This window comes from Xiphophorus hellerii, chromosome 5 (assembly GCF_003331165.1).
Source record: "Xiphophorus hellerii strain 12219 chromosome 5, Xiphophorus_hellerii-4.1, whole genome shotgun sequence".
Taxonomy (NCBI): Eukaryota; Metazoa; Chordata; class Actinopteri; order Cyprinodontiformes; family Poeciliidae; genus Xiphophorus; species Xiphophorus hellerii.
The window spans coordinates 6,109,190-6,129,086 of NC_045676.1; the positions used below are offsets into that span (position 1 = coordinate 6,109,190).

A 19,897-nucleotide genomic window follows, 5' to 3' on the forward strand; every position below is an offset into this window, starting at 1 on the left:
GTCTTCTCCAAGCATTCTATATGTAATTTTATTCCATATGAATCAATGTTTGTCTCATTTCAGCATAAAACTTTTCTCCAAAAGGTAACTAGCTTGTTCCAGTGGGCAGCTACAAAGTTTTTACCAACCAAGAAGAAAGTTTCTATCTGCAGTAAATGTGCGGTAAAACGTACTTCACTTTGGAGTTGGAGAAACTTGTGTTCAAGCTGCTTTTAGTTCATGCCAGGCTTGAGCTTAAGTGGTTTCACAGTTGTTCCTGATCAATGTATTTTCATCAGAGAGAGGCAGTATATGTGTGAAATAGTTTGAACTGAATATGTTGTAATCTGCAGCGGCAATGGTGGCAAAAGAAACTTTAACGGAAATCCATATCTTCTTAAAAAGAAACTGAGTAAGTGGAGAAAATTCGAATTAAATTTCTGCACCAAGTTCGTCTTTTTTATGACTGATTTAAGTATTATGTCTTAAAATTATTCCACAGAACTTTTCAAATTCATTTTAATGCAATCATTCAGAAAAAGAACAGCATGATGATGGAAACGCAGGATAGAGTAGCAACTATCATGTAGGAAGGTGCTCTATAATTCTGAGTCTGGTAGTATTTTCCAAGGAATCTGTGCACTTACAAAAGACTGCAAAAAGCATGAAATGAATGATTGTAGAAAGGTGGCGAGTAAAGGAAAGGAAACTAAGAACCAAGAAACTATCTTGTCCTCAAATAAAAGAAACTATTGATGTCAGGAAAGCAAGGCTGACAGAGAGAAGAGAGTAAAAGAAGAAGAAGAGACCATTAAAAAGTGAGTGGCTTTGAAAAACATCTCTAAGGGAGCTTAGGAGGGAGCAAAAAAACAAACAGTGTGAGGAGAAAGAGGACAGGGAGGAGGGGAATGAATCCAACACGTCTGCTGTGTTAGCCTAGGACGGGCCTGACACTCTGAACGGCACCTGGCCTTGTTTGTGTGGGGATACAGAAGGCGAATGATTGATAGCAATGGAAAGACAGACAGACTGACAGAGGTACAACGGTGAGACAAGACTCCAGGGATGCCAGGAGCTTAGTTAGGATGTTAGAGAGAGGTGGAGGCCAGGGGAGAAGAACAACAGAGGGCTAAAAATTAGAATCACAGAAAGGCAAAAGATGCAGCAGACCATGAAATACGTCCTCTATGGGGAAATGTCTCTTGTATTAATGTGAATCTGGATAAGAAAACATCTGAAAGTGTTTAATATAAACTGAATATCTTCTGAATAATTGTCAGTCAGTTTCTTTATTCCTTTGTTCACATTCTTCTTTTATTGGCTTGATTAAAGTAATTGAATCTGTAGCTGTGTTGCTCTGACCGAAGAAAAAAAAAGGTGTCACACTCTCCCTAAGCTTTGTGTCCTGTTTGTAACATTCTGCTGTCGTCTTCTCTCTTTGACAGTCTATGGTGTTACTGCTGCACAGCCAGCATCAGTACATCTTCGACTACGACTCAGGGAACCGTCTATCAGCAGTCACCATGCCCAGTGTGGCTCGGCACACCATGCAGACCATAAGATCTGTGGGATACTACAGGAACCTGTACACCCCCCCGGAGAGCAACGCCTCTGTTACTGTGGACTACTCTGAGGAGGGGCAGGTGTGTGGCTTTTAATCAAACTGAAATTTTGAAGGAATAGAAATCTATAAAATATGTTTTCCATTTGTATTCATCCTACTAAGTCCTAGTTTTCACAATTTTCTTTGTATTAAATATTGCAAACTATTTGTTTGTGTTGGTCAATCACATAAAAGCTTAATAAAATAAATGAAGGTTTGTATATGTAGCATTACAGAATGCGTAGAAGTTTAAAGATGTTGAGGCTACAGGCGTGTGGCTCTTTCTGATTGGCCCAACAGATCATTCACAATTAACCTGGAACAAACTCCCAGAGAACTGCAAAACTGCTGAAACACTGATTTTCCCTGTCCATATCTTTCTATGTTCAGCTCCTCAGAGTGGCTCATCTAGGAACCGGCCGACGGATTCTGTACAAATATCGCAGACAAGTATATGGCTTCATTATTATTGTTGATTATCTTAAGTTCATGTCATGAAATATATTATGACCACTTCATGTGTAGTTTTAAAGTTCACCTAACCAACACTGCTGAATGTCTCATGACAGGAAGATTTCTGTTAGGCATCATTTGTGTTGGTGTAAAAACAATCACCAAGGACTTCATTGATAAACACTATGCTTATGAAACGTGACGATCCCTTAATGGCAATACTTATGGTTGTATTTGTCTCCTCAGAATAAACTGGCAGAGATCCTTTATGACTCAACGCGGGTCAGCTTCACGTATGACGAGACCGCTGGCGTGCTCAAAACCGTCAACCTCCAAAGCGAAGGCTTCATCTGCTCCATCCGCTACCGGCAAATCGGCCCGCTGGTCGACCGGCAAATTTTCCGCTTCAGCGAGGACGGCATGGTGAATGCGCGCTTCGACTATACCTACGACAACAGCTTCAGGGTCACCAGCATGCAGGCTGTGATCAATGAGACGCCGCTGCCTATTGATCTATACCAGTTTGACGATATCTCTGGGAAAGTGGAGCAGTTTGGGAAGTTTGGAGTTATCTACTATGATATCAATCAGGTAAGAGACGAGTCATTTCAATAGATTTAACCAGTCGTGAGGAAAAGTAGGTCTTCATGTTGTGCTTGCAGTGATGAACCAAAATATGTAGAGCATTCAAAATTAGAAGATAGAAAGCAGAAAGAATATTATAAATAAGAGTTGGCTATGAGGCTTCATAGTATTTCATATTGATAAGTAGTTTTGTGTAAATACATACTATTCTTAATCTTATTGGGTCAACTCTTCAAATCTAAACATTGAATTGGTTCATTTAAGTCACTTCCATGGCCACGGGTACAGATGACTGAACAATGGAGCAGCTGCCCCGCCATTTTTAAAAGTTAGATTGAAAATTGTAAAGGCAGAATCATAAGTTTAGAACAATGTCTAATGGAAATGTCTAAAAATACCTTGGCATGTTATAATAACTTGTTCAAGCATTTTGCATGTTAAGACTTATTCAACAAACTTATGCTTAATTGTTTAGTTTGAGCCTTGCATGATACATTTTGATCAACATGATATAATCAATTCAAAATGTAGGAAAACGCAGATAATTGTACATAATCACATTATGGACTAAAAGCCTTTGCAACTTGCTCAGTGGAATCAGAAACTGCTTTTTTTATGCGCACAAGTGACGCATTGAGGTGAACATTGAACAAGTAGTTTGGAGAGAAATGCACCAGAGCAACTGAGAAAAACTGTTTCTCAGTTGCAAGAATTCCTCTTGACATGAATCAGATGAAACACAGCAGAACATTTTTGGACGTGTCTGTTACTTCACACTACTCCTAAAATCAGCACCCACAGGCTGTTTTCAAACTAAAACTAGCTGTAAGCTGTATGTGTCACTGATGGAAATCAATGTTTACTTCCTGTTTCAGATCATCTCCACAGCAGTGATGACCTACACCAAGCACTTTGACCAACACGGCCGGATCAAGGAGATCCAATATGAGATTTTCAGGTCACTCATGTACTGGATCACCATTCAGTACGACAACATGGGCAGGGTCACCAAGCGCGAGATCAAGATCGGACCCTTTGCCAACACAACCAAATATGGTTATGAGTATGACGTTGATGGACAGCTGCAGACAGTCTCTCTCAATGAGAAGTTAATATGGAGGTGGGATTTATTTTATGGAACTACTGTTTGAAGAAAAACTACTGGGTTGCTGTGACAGGTTGACGGTTTAATATCGGCTCTGCAGGTTTAACTATGACCTGAATGGAAACCTACACTTACTGAACCCGGGGAACAGCGGCCGTCTGACGCCGCTACGCTACGATCTGAGGGACAGAATCACTCGTCTGGGAGATGTTCAGTACAAAATGGACGAAGATGGATTCCTGAGACAGAGAGGAACGGAGATATTTGAGTACAACTCCAAAGGTGGGAATTATCATCCAAACACACTGAACATGACAGAGCAGAGAACAGATTTACATCCTTGTAAAACTATCTGCTCTAGAACAAATCTAGGTTTGTATTGCAGAGCAAGCTTTTTGCAATAGCGATGTCATAACTTGTTCTTTTGTTTGATTTCAGGTCTTTTAGTTCGTGTTTACAGTAAAGCTGCCAGCTGGACCATCCAGTACCGTTATGACGGCTTGGGTCGGCGTGTGGCATCCCGGAACAGTCTGGGCCAGCACCTGCAGTTCTTCTATGCTGACCTGAACTACCCCACCAGGATCACCCACGTCTACAACCACTCCAGCTCTGAGATCACCTCTTTCTACTACGATCTGCAGGTAGCTGCCGTTGTACACTAATTCTGACAGCCATTAGCCACGTTTCCATCCTATTATCATGCCAATCATGAGCAAACTTTGAAAATTTCGCAAAAAAGAAAATGTGAATTACTAGGTGTGTTTCCTGGTTGTCTGCGTAGCCTGGTTGAATCGCTCCAAACCAAAGTGTAATTACGTCAGATGTTGACGTTAAACTTGACTATATTAATCAGGCATAAATGTTCACTACGTCTGAACTTACTGAGAAAATGTGTTTTCATCTCCCCTTTAACACATCAGCTTTTTTACAGAAAAGGGTAAAAAAAAAAAATCCAAGTGTGAATCATATGCACTTTTCATTTCTTTTTTTTTTACAACATATAGTGTGTGGCCAAAAGTAGTATTTCTTTTTTGTTTTGGACTTTGGACTTTTTTGTAATTTTGCTTGACAAGTTCTTTGAACTATTGATTTTCTTTTCTGAATTTTATTAATTTAGGAATTTACTTATTTCATCTGATTTATCTTTATTCTCTTGTTGCCTATTAAATTGTTAGAGAAACCAACCTGTAGCGTATTGACCATTATTGAACATCAACACCAGACAACATAAGACTAATTATTTGAATTATATGTGCCAGTAACAAAACTCACACCACTAAGGCAGACGGTGGTTCCAAGTGTTGCACAAAGGGTCCTTTTTTCCCACTCAGACACCTGAATCCCAAAATGTCTATCCACACCACTGCATGTCCTCCAAATTATATGACAAAAATTTGCATTCTTTCTAGTTTTTCTTTTCTCATTATTATGTTTATTTGTGGATATACATGAGATCTGAAGAATAGAACATGAGCTGCTTTGTAGTCTTTGTCACAGACCTGTAGCGCCTCCTGGAGGAAAAGATTGTGAACAACATGCCGATCAGGAAGACATTCAATAGACCTGCTCTCACTTTACATTATCTCTCTCATTTTTCCTCATTTAAAGCTTTCTCTTTAAAGTTCAGTCCGCTGACACCTGCTGTCGTGTTTGTACTCCATCTGTCAGCTTCTAATCCCAAAGATCCAGCATTCCTCTCGCTCTGCCTTCCACTTCAAACAAATAAAGCTTTCCTCATTTAGAGTGAATTTAGAAATATTACTTCTGTCTGGGAACTAAGGATCTCCCACGACGTTAGGCTTGTGTGTGTGTGTGTGGGGGGGGGGTGTATGTGTGTGTGTACGTGCGTGCGCGTCAAGCTTCTCCCACAGCGCTCACAAGTGAATGAACAGGTGAGTCTGGGAGGCTTTAGCAGAACAACAAAGAAATAAACATATAATGATGATGTTTGTATCATTTTTTAAACCCCTGTTGTATATTACAAAGAGTTGTTCTGCTGTAATGATAGAAATTACTGGTATAAATCATCTCTTAGTTTTAATGAATGTAAGTGTGTTGTGTGTGGTTGCGCAGGGTCACGTGTTTGCCATGGAAATCAGCAGTGGAGAGGAGTTTTATATTGCGTGTGACAACACTGGGACTCCGCTGGCGGTCTTCAGCAACAATGGACTGCTCCTTAAACAGGTACGACTGTTTTCTCATCAACCGCAGGAAGAAAGCAGCTGAGCATGTTATCTGTTTGTGAAATGATTTTGTGTGCTACGAGCAGATTATGAGTTAATAAATGCGTGCGTTTGCAGGTACAATACACAGCATACGGGGAGGTTTACTTTGACTCCAACCCTGACTTCGTCCTTGTGATCGGGTTCCACGGCGGCCTGTACGATCCTCTGACACGACTGCTGCATTTTGGAGACAGAGATTATGACATCCCCGCTGGGAGGTAGACCGTCTGTCTCTTATTCGCTCATTTCTAGTCCAAGCATGGCATACGACTGCATGCAAGCACTCGCTGTGTGCTTTGTCAGCGTCACACCTGATCAGGTGCTTCGGTTTGTTTCTTCTTCTTCTCCTGAAGATGGACAACTCCAGACATCAGCACGTGGACGCGTGTTGGGAAAGACCCTCAGCCTTTTAACTTGTATATGTTCAGAGGGAACAACCCCGTAAGCAAGATTCATCAGGTCAAAGAGTATGTTACAGGTAATAAGTTCAGTCAGAAAAATCTTGCCCCATTCACTGCGAAGACAAAAAACCTTACCAAGTATATTTGGTCCATATTCTGGTGCAAATATTTTTGTACACTTGAAATAAGACAAACCTAACTTATACGTAATTTTTCTGCAAGGTATAGCTGCTTGTTTTAAGTCAATAACTCCATAATATTGATGAAAAAGTACTAGTTCCAATAGGAGATTACTTCACTCATAACATGGGTAAAATGTCCTGCTGTAAGTTAAATAATCTGCCAGTGTTCTGTTACACCAGCAAAGCAGGATTTTTTACCTTTATTTGAAACCAGAACAGAAGTCACAGTAATTACTGCATTCCAGTTACCTGGGAAATGGGAACTCGGTGCTGGATTTGATGCCAAACATTCTGGTTAAGAAGTCTGCATTTCAACATGGCAAAGCCCATAAACATAGCTTTCAATTCCTCATGCAAACATCATTTTAATTTTTATTTTCCATAAGCAAACATCAATTTCCATTTATTCAATTTAGAGTTGCAGGTGCTACATGTAATATTGATTTTAGACGCACTCTTACACGTGTGTCTTGTAAAATTAACACGTTTCCACCGCACTTTACTGTAGATCCCAGTTCCAAGTACAACTGTATTGCAGCATCTGATGTTTACTGGGTTCTTTAATTCCCTCTTTGTTTTTTGTTTTTTTTATTTCACTGCCTGTTTTTTCTGCAGATGTCAACATCTGGTTGGTCACCTTTGGCTTTCACCTTCATAACGCTATCCCAGGATTCCCTATTCCCAAATTCGACCTGACAGAGCCGTCCCTGGAGATGAAAAAGAGCCAGCTTTGGGATGACCTGCCTGTGTGTATTCTTATTCATTTTAACTACAATGTTTTAGATAATCTGCCACTGATGACTGAATCCACAATACCATAGTATATATAATAATGTGGAACGTTTTTCCAGAGTGATTCATTTGCTCAGTGAGATCTTTTATCACCTCTCAGCAAACTGTGGCTTAAGATAAAGGATGACATTTCAGAAATCTGAGTTTTATTTATAGTTAATTAAATTCATTGCTGATGTCAGGTGTGTACCCAAGAAGACTGAATGCTGTAAATAAATCAATGTATATGTTTAAAGGTGCACACACTTATGCAACTTATGTAGTTTATGATTATATATATGAGCAACTTTTGCCTCATGGCATTTTACAAGACCAACAGATGCAGTAAAATATAATAAATTCAGCCCGATTATTCAAACAGATTGAGAGATGATTATATACATTCCAATTTTACTCTACTGTAGTTATTCAACAATGTAGCCAAGTTCAGTTTATTATTAACTTAAACTCTAACTTTACAGCATTGCGGAGGATGCATATGCTCAGAATGAAAGAGATCAAAGCACTGAACCCTGTGGTACTCCAAACGTTTCCCTTGTGACTGAATTACATGCATCATTAACACAAACAAACTGGAATCTACCATACAAATATGATGTAAACCAGGTTATTGCTGATCCCTTGATGTTTTTCCCCCTAACGGATTTGTTTGTTTACTGATTAAATTATACAGTAACTTTAAATTTGGAAAGAATTATGAAATTGTTTTATCATTCAATAATTTTTTACATTGCATTAGTTCAGAGTCACAAAGAAATAACAGAGAAATAATTACTTCAACTGTGATGTCTTGACACCAAACTACTGTAACATTACATCTTTAGTCTATATGGACAGTTGGACATAGACAATTGGACAATTGATGTTATTTTGTTGTAATATTTCTGTCAGCTGTAAAATTCACAACTTAAATACTAAATGCTCTCTTTGTAGATTAAAACGTAGCTATTCTGTCAGCACCTGTTACAACAGACCCATGACGGCACTGACAATAAAGACAAAGCTCTGAACAATGACAGAGGAAAATACTGGCAGAGATAGGAAAACGTGATCAAGTGAAGCCAGTCACTCCCATCTCGACCTTATTTTCTGCTCCTTTCTCTTCTCTTACCCCCTCTCTGATACTGGGGTAATTATATTGGACAGACTATCAAGCAGTCACACTTCTACTCAAACAGTTTGTTCAGCTTCAGCCCAGAAAGAGAGTTTGAATCAAGACAGTCGCAAATAATAAGAAGGGTAGGAGAGAAGTGTACGTAGAGGATCAGAGAAGGTGAGGAAGGGAGTCAGAAAGGCTCAGAGCAATTTAAAGTGTTATCTGAAGTGAGGAATTATTTTTTTCCATAGACCTTCCGAAGCTGCGGGCGTGTTGACCAGCTGAGCCAACTAATACTACGTGCAGAAAAGATAGTTTACAGAGCAGACCACGTGTACTATGTATTAGCATTGTACAGTTTAATGCACTCCTGTGGAGGAGCTGCATTATGGGGGGTGGGGACAGTTACAACCCCCAGCAGACAAAAATAAAACATAAACATTTTCATTTTAAGAAATACAACTAAAAATCAGCTTAACGAATAATAAAACAGGCTTTTATATAAACAGTCATGACTGAATGTAGAAGAATAAAGGCCCCTGGGCTGGATGGAGTCAGTTCTGGTGCCCGATGCCAGATAAGAAAATATTTTACTCATTAAAATTACAGAACAATAGGTAGGGCTGCACATTTGCAGGGTCAAAATTGAAGGAAGGTTGGTTTGCAGATGGTTTCCATGTTGGTCCCAAAAAGATGATTATTTTCAAATATTTGAGTGTTTAATAAATAACAATTCAATATTTTAAGAAAACAACACATCCAAAAGGAGCTCTTATCGTTAATATGAGATACACTGTTTATAAAACATGCATAGTACACAACAGAAAACTTTGTACTCGCCCCCAAAACCTGGAGCCCTGGGTGACTGCCCATAAAGGCTGGCCAAGTAAAAGGTTTTTAACAGGGACCATTTGTGGCCCTTGCACTGATTTGTATTTTTATTATGAAGACATTTTTTTGTAGTTACAGTAAAATACTACTGATATAAATTTCATATAATGGAAAATGTTTAGTGCAACACAAAATATTTGTTTTTACAATCTTTTATGTTTTTATGAGTAGAACCACGTCTACCCAGAGACTTTTACTGAGAAGCCAACTTTGCATCCAAATCAGCTTTTACTTAATTTATCAAACCTGGCTGCATATACCAAGAAAAGAAAGTGACCCAAATCCCGTTATAATCCTACGAGTAAATTTGCTCAATAAAGCCAAAACATTTTTTAATTAAATGACTTTCTTTAAGTACAGAAAAATCATCTTGAAGTTTTGGATTTACAATGATTAACTTCCCTTTCCTACAAAAAGGAGAGGATTACAGTATTTGCTTGATTTTAGTTATTTTTCTTTTTTTCTTGACATGCAAGTACTTTTAACTTGATGGTTTTGGCCAATGTGTCAAACATTTTGCACACCCCTGGTCTGTTATATAAAATCCCAACAAAATACATGGAAGTTGGTAGTTGCAATATGACAGAAGGTGAAGGAATGTACATGAATATAAATGTTTCTGCAAGGCACATTGGTGGCTGTTTGTGTTTTAAGGCGCTGGACATGTTGTGATGTCTCCTTGTTGCTTCTCTCTGCAGTCTATCTCAGGTGTGCAACAGGAAGTAACTCGCCAGTCGTCTGCCTTCCTGTCCTTCGAGCGCATGCCAGAAATCCAGCCCAGCCGACGCCACTCCGACCACACCAAGCCTTGGCTGTGGTTCGCGACCGTCAAGTCGCTGATTGGAAAGGGCGTCATGTTTGCTGTGGTGCAAGGACGAGTTGTGACAAATGCTCTAAACATCGCCAGCGAGGATTGCATCAAAGTGGCTGGGGTCCTGAACAACGCCTTCTACCTGGAGAACTTACATTTCACTGTTGAGGGACGAGACACTCACTACTTCATCAAGACCAGCCTTCCTGAGAACGACCTGAGCGCCCTGCGCCTCACCTCAGGCAGGAAGTCAATGGAAAACGGCGTGAACGTCACAGTGTCCCAGTCTACAACCGTGATGAACGGGAGAACGCGGCGCTTCGCTGACGTAGAACTGCAGTACGGTGCCCTGGTCCTCCACGTGCGCTACGGGACGACGCTGGACGAAGAGAAAACGCGAATCTTGGAGCAGGCGCGGCAGAGGGCGCTGTCGAGCGCCTGGGCACGTGAACAGCAGCGGGTGAGAGACGGGGAGGAAGGCGTGAGACTGTGGACGGAGGGAGAGAAAAGGCAGCTGCTGAGCAGTGGGAAAGTTCAAGGCTACGATGGCTACTATGTCCTGTCCATTGAGCAGTACCCCGAACTGGCCGACAGCGCCAACAACATTCAGTTCCTCCGGCAGAGTGAGATAGGGAGGAGGTAACACGGCGTGAACACGTCCAGACGGTTCCATCTCTGACTGTCAAAGACTAACACTAAAAAAAGTTCTGTTTTAACACTAAATGGATGTCACAGATTGAACTAAGACGGCAACAACTGCCCACTGACCCCCTTAGATTTCGCTTTGACCTGAAGCTACAGCTGTGACTGCCTTCATGCACCTGGGAAAGGTTCTTCAACGCCCTACGTTTTCTGTTCCCTCTCGTGCTTTTAGACAGGCTGCACGCATGCCTTTCCACTTCCCTCCGACAGGCCAGGCTAACCTGACTGCCATATTTGCAAGCTGTGTACCTGTTAAACAGAGACTTTGGTTAACGGAGGGAAACATAGAGACTGGTTCAGATAGGCAGCTTGGTGTGCGAGCAGCCGACCGAAGCAGTTAAACAGCCCTGGACTGTGCATCCCTAACAGATGTTGCGGGTACCATATGTCTGAGGGTCCAGATGGGCCCCATCACTCCAGTTTGAGCCTTGTCTATAGGATTTATTATTCCATGGCTGAAGCCATTGAATGGAACTGTTGTGGACTCTCTCTAAGAGAGACAGGCACAAAAAAGGACTGAAATTTGTACAAGTTAAAAAAAAAACAAATAAGACTTTTTTTGTTGTTTGTTTGTAATTTTTGGTTTCGATTTTCTATATAAACTTGCATTTGCTTCAGAGAAAAAAAGGGATATTAAAATCAACAAAAGCGTTTACATCCTATTACCTACATGTATCGCACTATTACTACTATACCCACACCCCCACCACCACAACAGATCATGAGAAGAACTTATCAAAAACCAAATGTTGCATTGTATTTTTTTTCCTCCTTCTGATGGCTATGATCTATGGTCATTTCTACAAGCACTTCTCATCCCTTGTGCTAACCCAAGGCTTAGAAAGCAAACCTCAGTGTGCAGAGGTAAGGTGATCACAGTTCACACCGTCTGTGTCGACCAGGAAGACCCAAAAGAGTCCATTTCTTCTCCAAATTGTGACTCTGCTTCATAATGCATAGACCTTGTGATTTTGTCAGTCAAAGGTAGTAGTGCTGCTTGCAGTAGAAACTTGTTGTCATGGCTTGGTGGGACGGGGGGGCAGCTGGGTTGCTGTGTTTAGCGACAGACTGTTGCTTCTCTCGTTGTTTTTGCTCGTTTTTCTTAAAGGGACAGTGCATCTTCATGAATGACACGTAAGTAACTAATAGATCAAAAATCGATGTGGCTGTTTTCTCATTGATTGTAGGTCTCTGGTCTCTTAGAGATTTTTTCTGTGTACATGTCTGTACAAAGGTTGGAAGGCAACTTTAAACATTTCAAAGGCAACAGAGTTAACATCGTATGCTGCAAAGGGTTTCTTTTCAGACAAGTCGACGTGTTTTGTTGATTTAACTTTATGTTGAAAGTTGAGAAATTCCATTTATCCGTACATCGATATTAGTCTCAGAGAAAGTAATTTATGTACAGTGTTTCTACGGTAAAGAATAAAAATCTTTAAAACTCCTGTCGTTTTGCTGTCTTCCTTTTACTGGCAGTAATTGATTCAGTTTTGATTATTGTAATTACTACAAATCAACGAAAAGTTACAATAAAGTTCAAATTCAAACCCCGTTTATGCATTTATTCAGCTAATTTGTGTCAGAAATGATATTCAATGAAATGACATTTATTTGGAACATGTAAAATGTCAAAGACATTAAGAAGAACAAAAAAAAAGTAAAAATAAAAAAGTAGGAAGAAGGCAAAGCTTATTAAATTCTACACTGAATTGTCTCATCCAAAAATGTCCCACATTAGACATATTTACACATCTAATTTTTACTGAATGTCATTTTTACTCTTCCCTAATTATATCTGTACTTTTTATGTAGTGCACACATGCAGTCACCTGAGTGAAGTTGCTCCCCTGCGTTCTTCAAATCAAACTAAATTGGTGTCAATCGTTTGTGCTGCTATCATTGTAAAGATAATAAATGTTTCCAGAGGTCATGAAAAGTCAACCAGGCAGTCCACATTTACAAAAAACCCCAAAACTTTCCAGCGTTCCCCCTCCACATTAACAATTCAAACAAAATTTACACAAATTATTTGTGCTGCAGTTGTGATTGTTTGTGCTGCTAAAATATTTATAGCAAAAATGTATGACACCAATTTCATTTAATTTGAAGGTGAGTGGGGAACTTCACTCAGGCTCTACGATCTCATATGCAAGACATTCATACAGATAATCTTTAGCAAAACAATCATAATTCAAACAAAAGTAGTAAAATTGGATCCAATGAAATTTTGATTTTTCTTGGAAACAGCTGCATCTTTCAATAATTTCAATATATTCCCCTATTCTTAATCTATGGTGACCATAAAGAGGTTCAAGTCGCTTTAATTGGGAAGAAACCTCAACCAAAATCAGGATTAGAACCAATCAACAGCTGCTGCGTTTGTGCCGCCATGGTGACTGGAATCAGAGATTGGCCTGGACTGGGTTCCTCCTTAGCCTGCAGCTGCTGCGGCCTCTGGGAGCGCCAAGTGCTGCGAGCTTTCCATCCATCTCACCATACAAACAACTTCACACCCTCCAGGTGTCAAATTAATACGCACAGCTAGTCCACACTCATCCGTGACATAAATAATCCAAATGACGGTCAAAGATTCCCATTTTATCAAAAACAAAAAAAAAGTAAAGCATAAAAAAAAATTATTCCTGTCAAGACTTATTCTCCAACAGTCTCGACCTACAGCAGTACAACTAGTTTTACTCCACCAATATGGGAGAATTTTTCTGCCTTAAGTCAAGAGCACACATTTTCAGTCTGAAAGCAAGATTTCCTATCTTTTGTTCTCAAAACTTTAAATACTTGTGCTCACCTTTTCAGTTTGAAAGCAGGACTTCATGTCTCTCTTCTCAAAACTTGAAATGCTTGTACTTCTGCTCGCTTTCAAATATTCACTGCGCTTTCTCAAACTTTTCTCCTCGCGCTCAAAACTTTCCTCTGCTCCTATCAAATCTTGCACACTTCTGCTCACTTTTCATTTTCTGCTCTCTCGGAACAAAACAGTCCTGTTGCCTGGCAACCTGTCAGCCAATAGAATTAAAGTGTTATACTGGATGAGTTTGTTTCCTTCTAATGGGTGTGTCTGTGTGGCTACTATTGGTTGCAGTAACCTGCGCCACCCACTGGATGTTGTTTCTCCCTACATCGCGAGTCCTGCTTTCAAACTGAAAATGTGTGCTCTCCAATTATGGCAGAAAAAGTCCCCCATACACCAACCCTAGTTCATTTTATCAAAAATGAATATGATGAAATATCAGCAGGTATGCAGAGGGGTTAGTCATTCCAACATCCCGTCAAAACCACATGTAACTAGGTGGAGAGTTGTGCCAATTGTAAATCGTCTTTAAAAAAACAGCTTTTTTTTCAATCATGTATGGAATTATGCAAACTGTGTACATGTTTTTAAAAGAATAAAAAGCATTAAGTCATTAAGCTTTTGTCATCCCACTTTTATTGCACTGGGAGGCACAGATGGCTGATATAGTAGAAGGAGGGATGGTGTAAACATCTGCCTTCCCTCATTAATAAGAATACAAATTCAATGGTGTGCATCTGATTAGCTGTCAATGACTGTCAGCGTAACAAAAAAAAAGTCATTAGCTCAGATAGTTTTGTGTGTGTGTTTTTAAACACGCCTTTCCTTAGCATATCGGGTCTAAAATGTAAGCAAACTAATAAAATGGTGGGAAACACCACAGGCGAATTTTCACATCTGTAACAATCCAGAGAGATGCACAGTAACAATGATATCCAGCATTAAGAGTATTTAGAACCAATAAAAAATAATGCTACAGTAAAGTTGTGGATCAAAAAATAAAACCTCTCTTTAAAACGTACACAGAATTTTTTTTTCCATTAAAGAAATGGGGGGGAAAAATCATTAAAGGTTAAAAAAAAAAAAAAAACATCAAACACAATGCTCATGCTAAATAAAATGCTGAATGCTATTTTCCAAACTGTGAGGATTAAACTACTTCCCTACTGAACACCAACGTGTTCAGGAGTTGTTCATGGAAACAGCGGCAGAATCTGCTCTTTCTCCGTCTGCTTGGTTCAGCTGCTCCCCTCGCTGGTGGCAGAGTCCGGCGTTTCCCCGGTGGTTAATGGAATTAAAATCAATAACAATCTCAGACCTTTTGGGCTTGAACTGCCTGTCAAAACACGGAGGAAAAACTGAAGGTCAAATCACACAGACGAGTTGATGATGCACACAACACTAGCAGGGCATGTCGAGAGGGTAAAGGTCAATCCTTTCCAATCAGATTTCTCGCCATGGCCCCTGTCTCATGATGGAATCGGTTCATTCGAGTCGTCGCTCTGTCAACGAGAGCTGAGCAGCTTCTAGAGAGAGAGAAACTTCTCTGATCTAATAAAAGGCTAATATAATAATGAGAAAAAAATTTTTATTTGACTTCTGAAATCAAATACATGCACAGATCTGGAAACCAGATTGGACAAAAACTTGTATAACTTCCTGATTTTTCCTGACTTACAACAAGACATTTTTCCAATATTATGAGTGAATTAATCTGCCAGAAGAACTTAGATGTTTTCATCAATTTTAAGTTATTTACTTAAAACAAGCTCCTATATCTCACTGAAAAGCTACTTGTAAGTTAGTAAATAAGACAAAACTAAGCCAGTTGGACTAGAAACTAGACTAAAAATAATTTTGTGTTTTTGTAGTCCTTTTAGAATATACTTATAGTTTGGAGCTTAAATCTGTAAATAATTAAAATATTTGGAAATGATGTGATTATTTTAGAAACTATTAAACCCTCCCATCAATAGAGAACACATCAGCGGGAGTGGTGGAGATTTTATTTTTACCACTTTTTGAACTTGTAGGATCAGATTAAGTTAAGTTTTGTTTACATCCAAGTTGTAAGAAACTAATAGTTACTATTTTGTCTGTGTTTTATATTTCTGCCCTGATTTCCTTAATTGTTGGTGATCATGATAAACCAAAGGTCTGAAAATCAGCCACTTTTACGTTTTGATCTGCTGACAGACAGACCTGCCCATCAGGTCACTAAACTGTTGCCAACTTAGCAACTTTGTCACTATATGCAGTGACTTTTCAGACAGAAAAAAAGGAGAAAAGAAATCAGCATTGGACAACATCAGAAAAAACTTTTTAAAAAAGCTCTTTTCTTTTTAAAATATGACTAAAACTGGTCTCTAGACTTTTCTAAACAAGGAGCTCAACCTACTAAATCTCCAGGCATACCTGAGTAAGCTCAATTTCCCTCCATCACACGCAGATAAATACATAAAGCAGGAAACAAGCAGTGTTTGTGATCTACCTGTACTGTACTCCAGCCATGCTGAGCAGCTTTCTGGAAGCAACCATCTCGGGCGTATCGTGGTATTTGTCCGAAAGATACACAACTTCTTTAAGACCTGGATGGAGAGAGGTAGAGACACAGAACCAATTTTAGATATTAAACATGTATATGTATCAGGTCATGTTATATGACATTTAACCCAGATCAGATTTACAGCAGACAGCTGATATTCAAATTTGCAGATTTAAGTTGTTGCCGTGCTGAAGATTTTTTTGATAGTTTATAAATTCTAAATTTCAAAGAATATTTTCCAAACAAAGGAGTTAGACTGATATGTGGCCAGATTTCCACAGCAACCAATCAGAGGTTACACAACAGATAAGAAAGAAGCTTTAGTCTGAAAACACTTTTTTTCAGCAATCAACTAGGACTGAAACAATTAATCAGATTATTCGATTATTGAGATTATCAACTAATTTAGTAATTAATCATTCGTAACTGGAGTATGCAGACTTTTTATCCGTCCATTTATGCAGTATGAAGTCCATTTTTTATCTGATTAATTATGAGAATAATGAAGTATTAAAATAATCGTTAGTTGCAGTCCTACAAACTATTAAGTGAAATCTGCTCTTTAAATAATCTCAAAAGTAAAAATTAGAAATTCATAACAATAAAAGGCTCTTATGAGGCTGTCCTAATAATGACATTATTTTAACTCTGTCATTCACCTGCTTGGATGATGAGTTTAGCACATTCATTGCATGGGAACAAAGCCACATACATTGTGCATCCTTTCACATCAGCGCTGTTCTTGTTCATGATGGCGTTCAGTTCTGCATGGCACACTGTGGGACCAAACAGACCACAGACTCAGCACAATATGAGGCGGGTTAGTTTACATCCATGTTACATTACAAACAAGGCGCACATCTAACCGTGGGACCTTTGACCTGAGAGAAAATGTTTCTTGGAATGCACTGATATGAGAATTTGGGCAAATATCAATATTGATTTTGCTGTTATGTTCAATAACCGATATTTACTGATGGCATATATATTTTATACATTTTATGACTATTTTAACAGTGTGAAAAAACAACTACATAGACATTGCTTCTGTACTTCAGTTAAACACCTCATAACCGTGTGACACAGTAGCTGCCTTTCCATTACAAATGTGCACAAAACTTTGCACATTTTCCCAAATTTTTATATTTTTTCATATGTTGAAAAAACACGATTTCACAATTGCAGTGTTTCGATTAAATAGGAGATGCAATTAAAATCACACGTGAAACAGTTTATTCATGTGATAATTCATTAATAGGCATGCCGTCATCCTCATGCCACTTCCGGTTGTTTTCACCAGTAGTAACATCTGATTGCTGATCACATGACTCATGACACGGAAAAGACGTTTCCATTAAGGTTTTGCAAAATATACTAATTTCATACCATTAAAATCCACCTCATCCCAGCGAAAAATGTTTTTTATCAAAAAACTTTGTTTTTTTTTTTCAAAATTGGCATGTTACCAAAAATCTAATTTGTTTTTGTCATTCCAAACTGTGCAATTATGTGGTTAATGGAAAGCAGTTAGTAATAGCATCACTATCACATGACCAACCCCCTCCTGCTCCAAAACACAAAGAGCAACAAGATGGAAATAAACATTTTGTTAATTTTGGCTCAGTTTTACTTATTGAACCGATACATTAAAGGTGACCAACACTGAGCAGTATCTAATCGCGATATATCGTGCATCCACAACTTACTCTTTATACATTTACACAATCCAAAACATTTAAGTAAACTTGTAGAATCTCCATCTCAGGTTTTGATGTGCTTTGTTAAAAAAGATGAAAAAAAACAAAGAGTACCTTATTCAGATCAAAATTTGGAAAAAGGAAAAGCGGGACGCATTGTTGGCTATGTGTTCCTACCATAAGGGTATTTGGTGTTGAGGCGGTCATCAGCAGAACGAGACCAGGGCAACAGGTCGTCATCACAACCATTGGGCATGCCGTTGTAACCAATGCCAACAATCTTATTCTCTTGATTCACTATGCATGCGCCCACCTGCCGGGAGAGAGAGGGTCTGGAAACATCAGTTATTTACCACACACACACACACAGTTTGGTCATTTTGCATTCAACTTGACACAAATACTAAAGAAAACACTCCATGTTTGCTACTGTTGTCAACTCCTGAGCAAGAAAAACAGTTAAAACATCTAAATATGTTAAGTAGTTAATAAAAATGCAACCGTCAACCCCTAGCCACAGTATTTAGTAGCTTCATTCCGTCCATTCGCTCTCACTCACCTGTGAACTTGGGTCTTTGCTCCTTTGTGCTGACAGAAAGGCTACAGCCATGAAATACTCTGGCCACTCCAGGTAGTCTTCCCTTTTCCGGGTCGCACTTCTGTAGACACACAAAGACAGAATATAGTTTAATGAATTATGGAGGAAAGAAAAGTTTAAACAACCTTGTCTCTGATTAGTTGAATTTTTTGTTCTGACTTCTGAGTAATAGTTGACATAAGTAATGTGGAGGATGAAGACTTAATTTAATAGATTTCATTTCTTACTCTTAAATCAGAATTTCCAGGTCAGAAAACTCAAATTTAAAGCCTTGTAATTTTGGGATTAAAACCTGGTGATTGTGCTAATCATTATCAGCTTTTTATATACAACTAATAATTATCTAACTTTTAAAACGTCGCGAGTTGGATAAGACTGAGTAAAATTTTGCTTGAGGAAAAACACCAAACCAAATCTTTGAGGCGGAGAAGCAAAAGTCCTTCAATCGAAGAGGACGGTAATGCGCATGTGCAAGCAAAAAGTCGTACATAGGACTGGTAGAAAACTTATTTCAAACATATCAATTATTTACGGTCTATCTTAACGTAACAAACACATTTAACACGACCACACCTCTACTTTCGTGTCTAATACATGTGACAGACATGTTGACTTGCCCTCTCTGACTGGAGACTGAGATAAAACAAACCGCATATGACGAAACATTCAAGTTATTATCTGACCCTTCGCACATGCGTTAGTCATTTGTAATATAAGCGAGGTTTTACCCATTCAGCAGGTCCGGCAGCTTGTTTTCTTCCATGGTGCACAGAAGAGAGGAAGCTATGTTGGAGCAGCGAAAACAAACGCAACAGAACCCTGCTACACTGAAAGGGGAATTATTCCCGCGTTTACCGTGGGTTAAAGAGCCCAATGCGTAATCTGACAGGTGGAGCAACAACTTCAGGCCTTTCACTAAAAAAGCTCTGATTTGAACGTGGGATGAAAAATATGTTATTGTAGACCAGACTTACTTCACTGCTGATACTTAAGGAATGGGTCTTGTGTTATTTCATATTTATAGATTACCTTGTTAGACCTGCTCAGGGGCGTAAAAACTTCCAATCTTGTAATTCAGGGCCATCTCTTTATCGCCACCTGTTGGATACAATTTACAAATACAACGAAATAATTTTAGACCAGTCTTAGTTCTATGTGCGATGTATAATTTCCCAAAAAGGAAGAAAGTTAAGAAGCAGCAGTTCTAGGTTGTTCAATTGAATAAAATTGTCACAATAATTTTAACAAAACCTAAAGGTTAGTAAGTCATACCACCATTCAAAATCAGACCTGTAACTTTGTGTACACAAGGAATTTACTCTTGGTTCTGCTTTGCTTTTAGTATATATATCTACAGTATATGGATATATATATATATATAGTGTTTTTTTACAAGAGGAAGACAGTCGAATGAATGCTAATA

General features: G+C 38.9%; 2 protein-coding genes across 12 annotated transcripts in view; one reads left to right on the forward strand and one right to left on the reverse strand.

Annotated features, from left to right (window-relative positions):
• Positions 1 to 12,270, forward strand: part of tenm3 (teneurin transmembrane protein 3) — a 404,304-nt gene extending 392,034 nt beyond the window's left edge. For all 11 annotated transcript variants that reach the window (XM_032562228.1, XM_032562226.1, XM_032562229.1 and 8 more), the window contains 11 exons: positions 1,425 to 1,622; positions 1,973 to 2,032; positions 2,282 to 2,626; positions 3,496 to 3,740; positions 3,826 to 4,007; positions 4,164 to 4,366; positions 5,799 to 5,909; positions 6,026 to 6,168; positions 6,304 to 6,428; positions 7,149 to 7,279; positions 10,011 to 12,270. In XM_032562228.1, coding sequence (XP_032418119.1) covers positions 1,425 to 1,622; positions 1,973 to 2,032; positions 2,282 to 2,626; positions 3,496 to 3,740; positions 3,826 to 4,007; positions 4,164 to 4,366; positions 5,799 to 5,909; positions 6,026 to 6,168; positions 6,304 to 6,428; positions 7,149 to 7,279; positions 10,011 to 10,766 — 2,499 coding nt within the window. In that variant the 3' untranslated portion in view covers positions 10,767 to 12,270. The remainder of the gene's footprint in view (positions 1 to 1,424; positions 1,623 to 1,972; positions 2,033 to 2,281; positions 2,627 to 3,495; positions 3,741 to 3,825; positions 4,008 to 4,163; positions 4,367 to 5,798; positions 5,910 to 6,025; positions 6,169 to 6,303; positions 6,429 to 7,148; positions 7,280 to 10,010) is intronic.
• Positions 12,271 to 14,247: 1,977 nt separating this feature from the next.
• On the reverse strand, positions 14,248 to 19,334 carry dctd (dCMP deaminase). The gene is made up of 6 exons (XM_032562237.1): positions 19,203 to 19,334; positions 18,436 to 18,535; positions 18,054 to 18,189; positions 16,839 to 16,955; positions 16,126 to 16,222; positions 14,248 to 14,970 (listed from the first exon to the last, which is right to left on the reverse strand). Exons 1-6 carry the CDS (start codon positions 19,235 to 19,237, stop codon positions 14,817 to 14,819), a joined length of 639 nt encoding a protein of 212 aa, XP_032418128.1. The 5' UTR covers positions 19,238 to 19,334; the 3' UTR covers positions 14,248 to 14,816.
• Between the last annotated feature and the right edge of the window lie 563 nt (positions 19,335 to 19,897).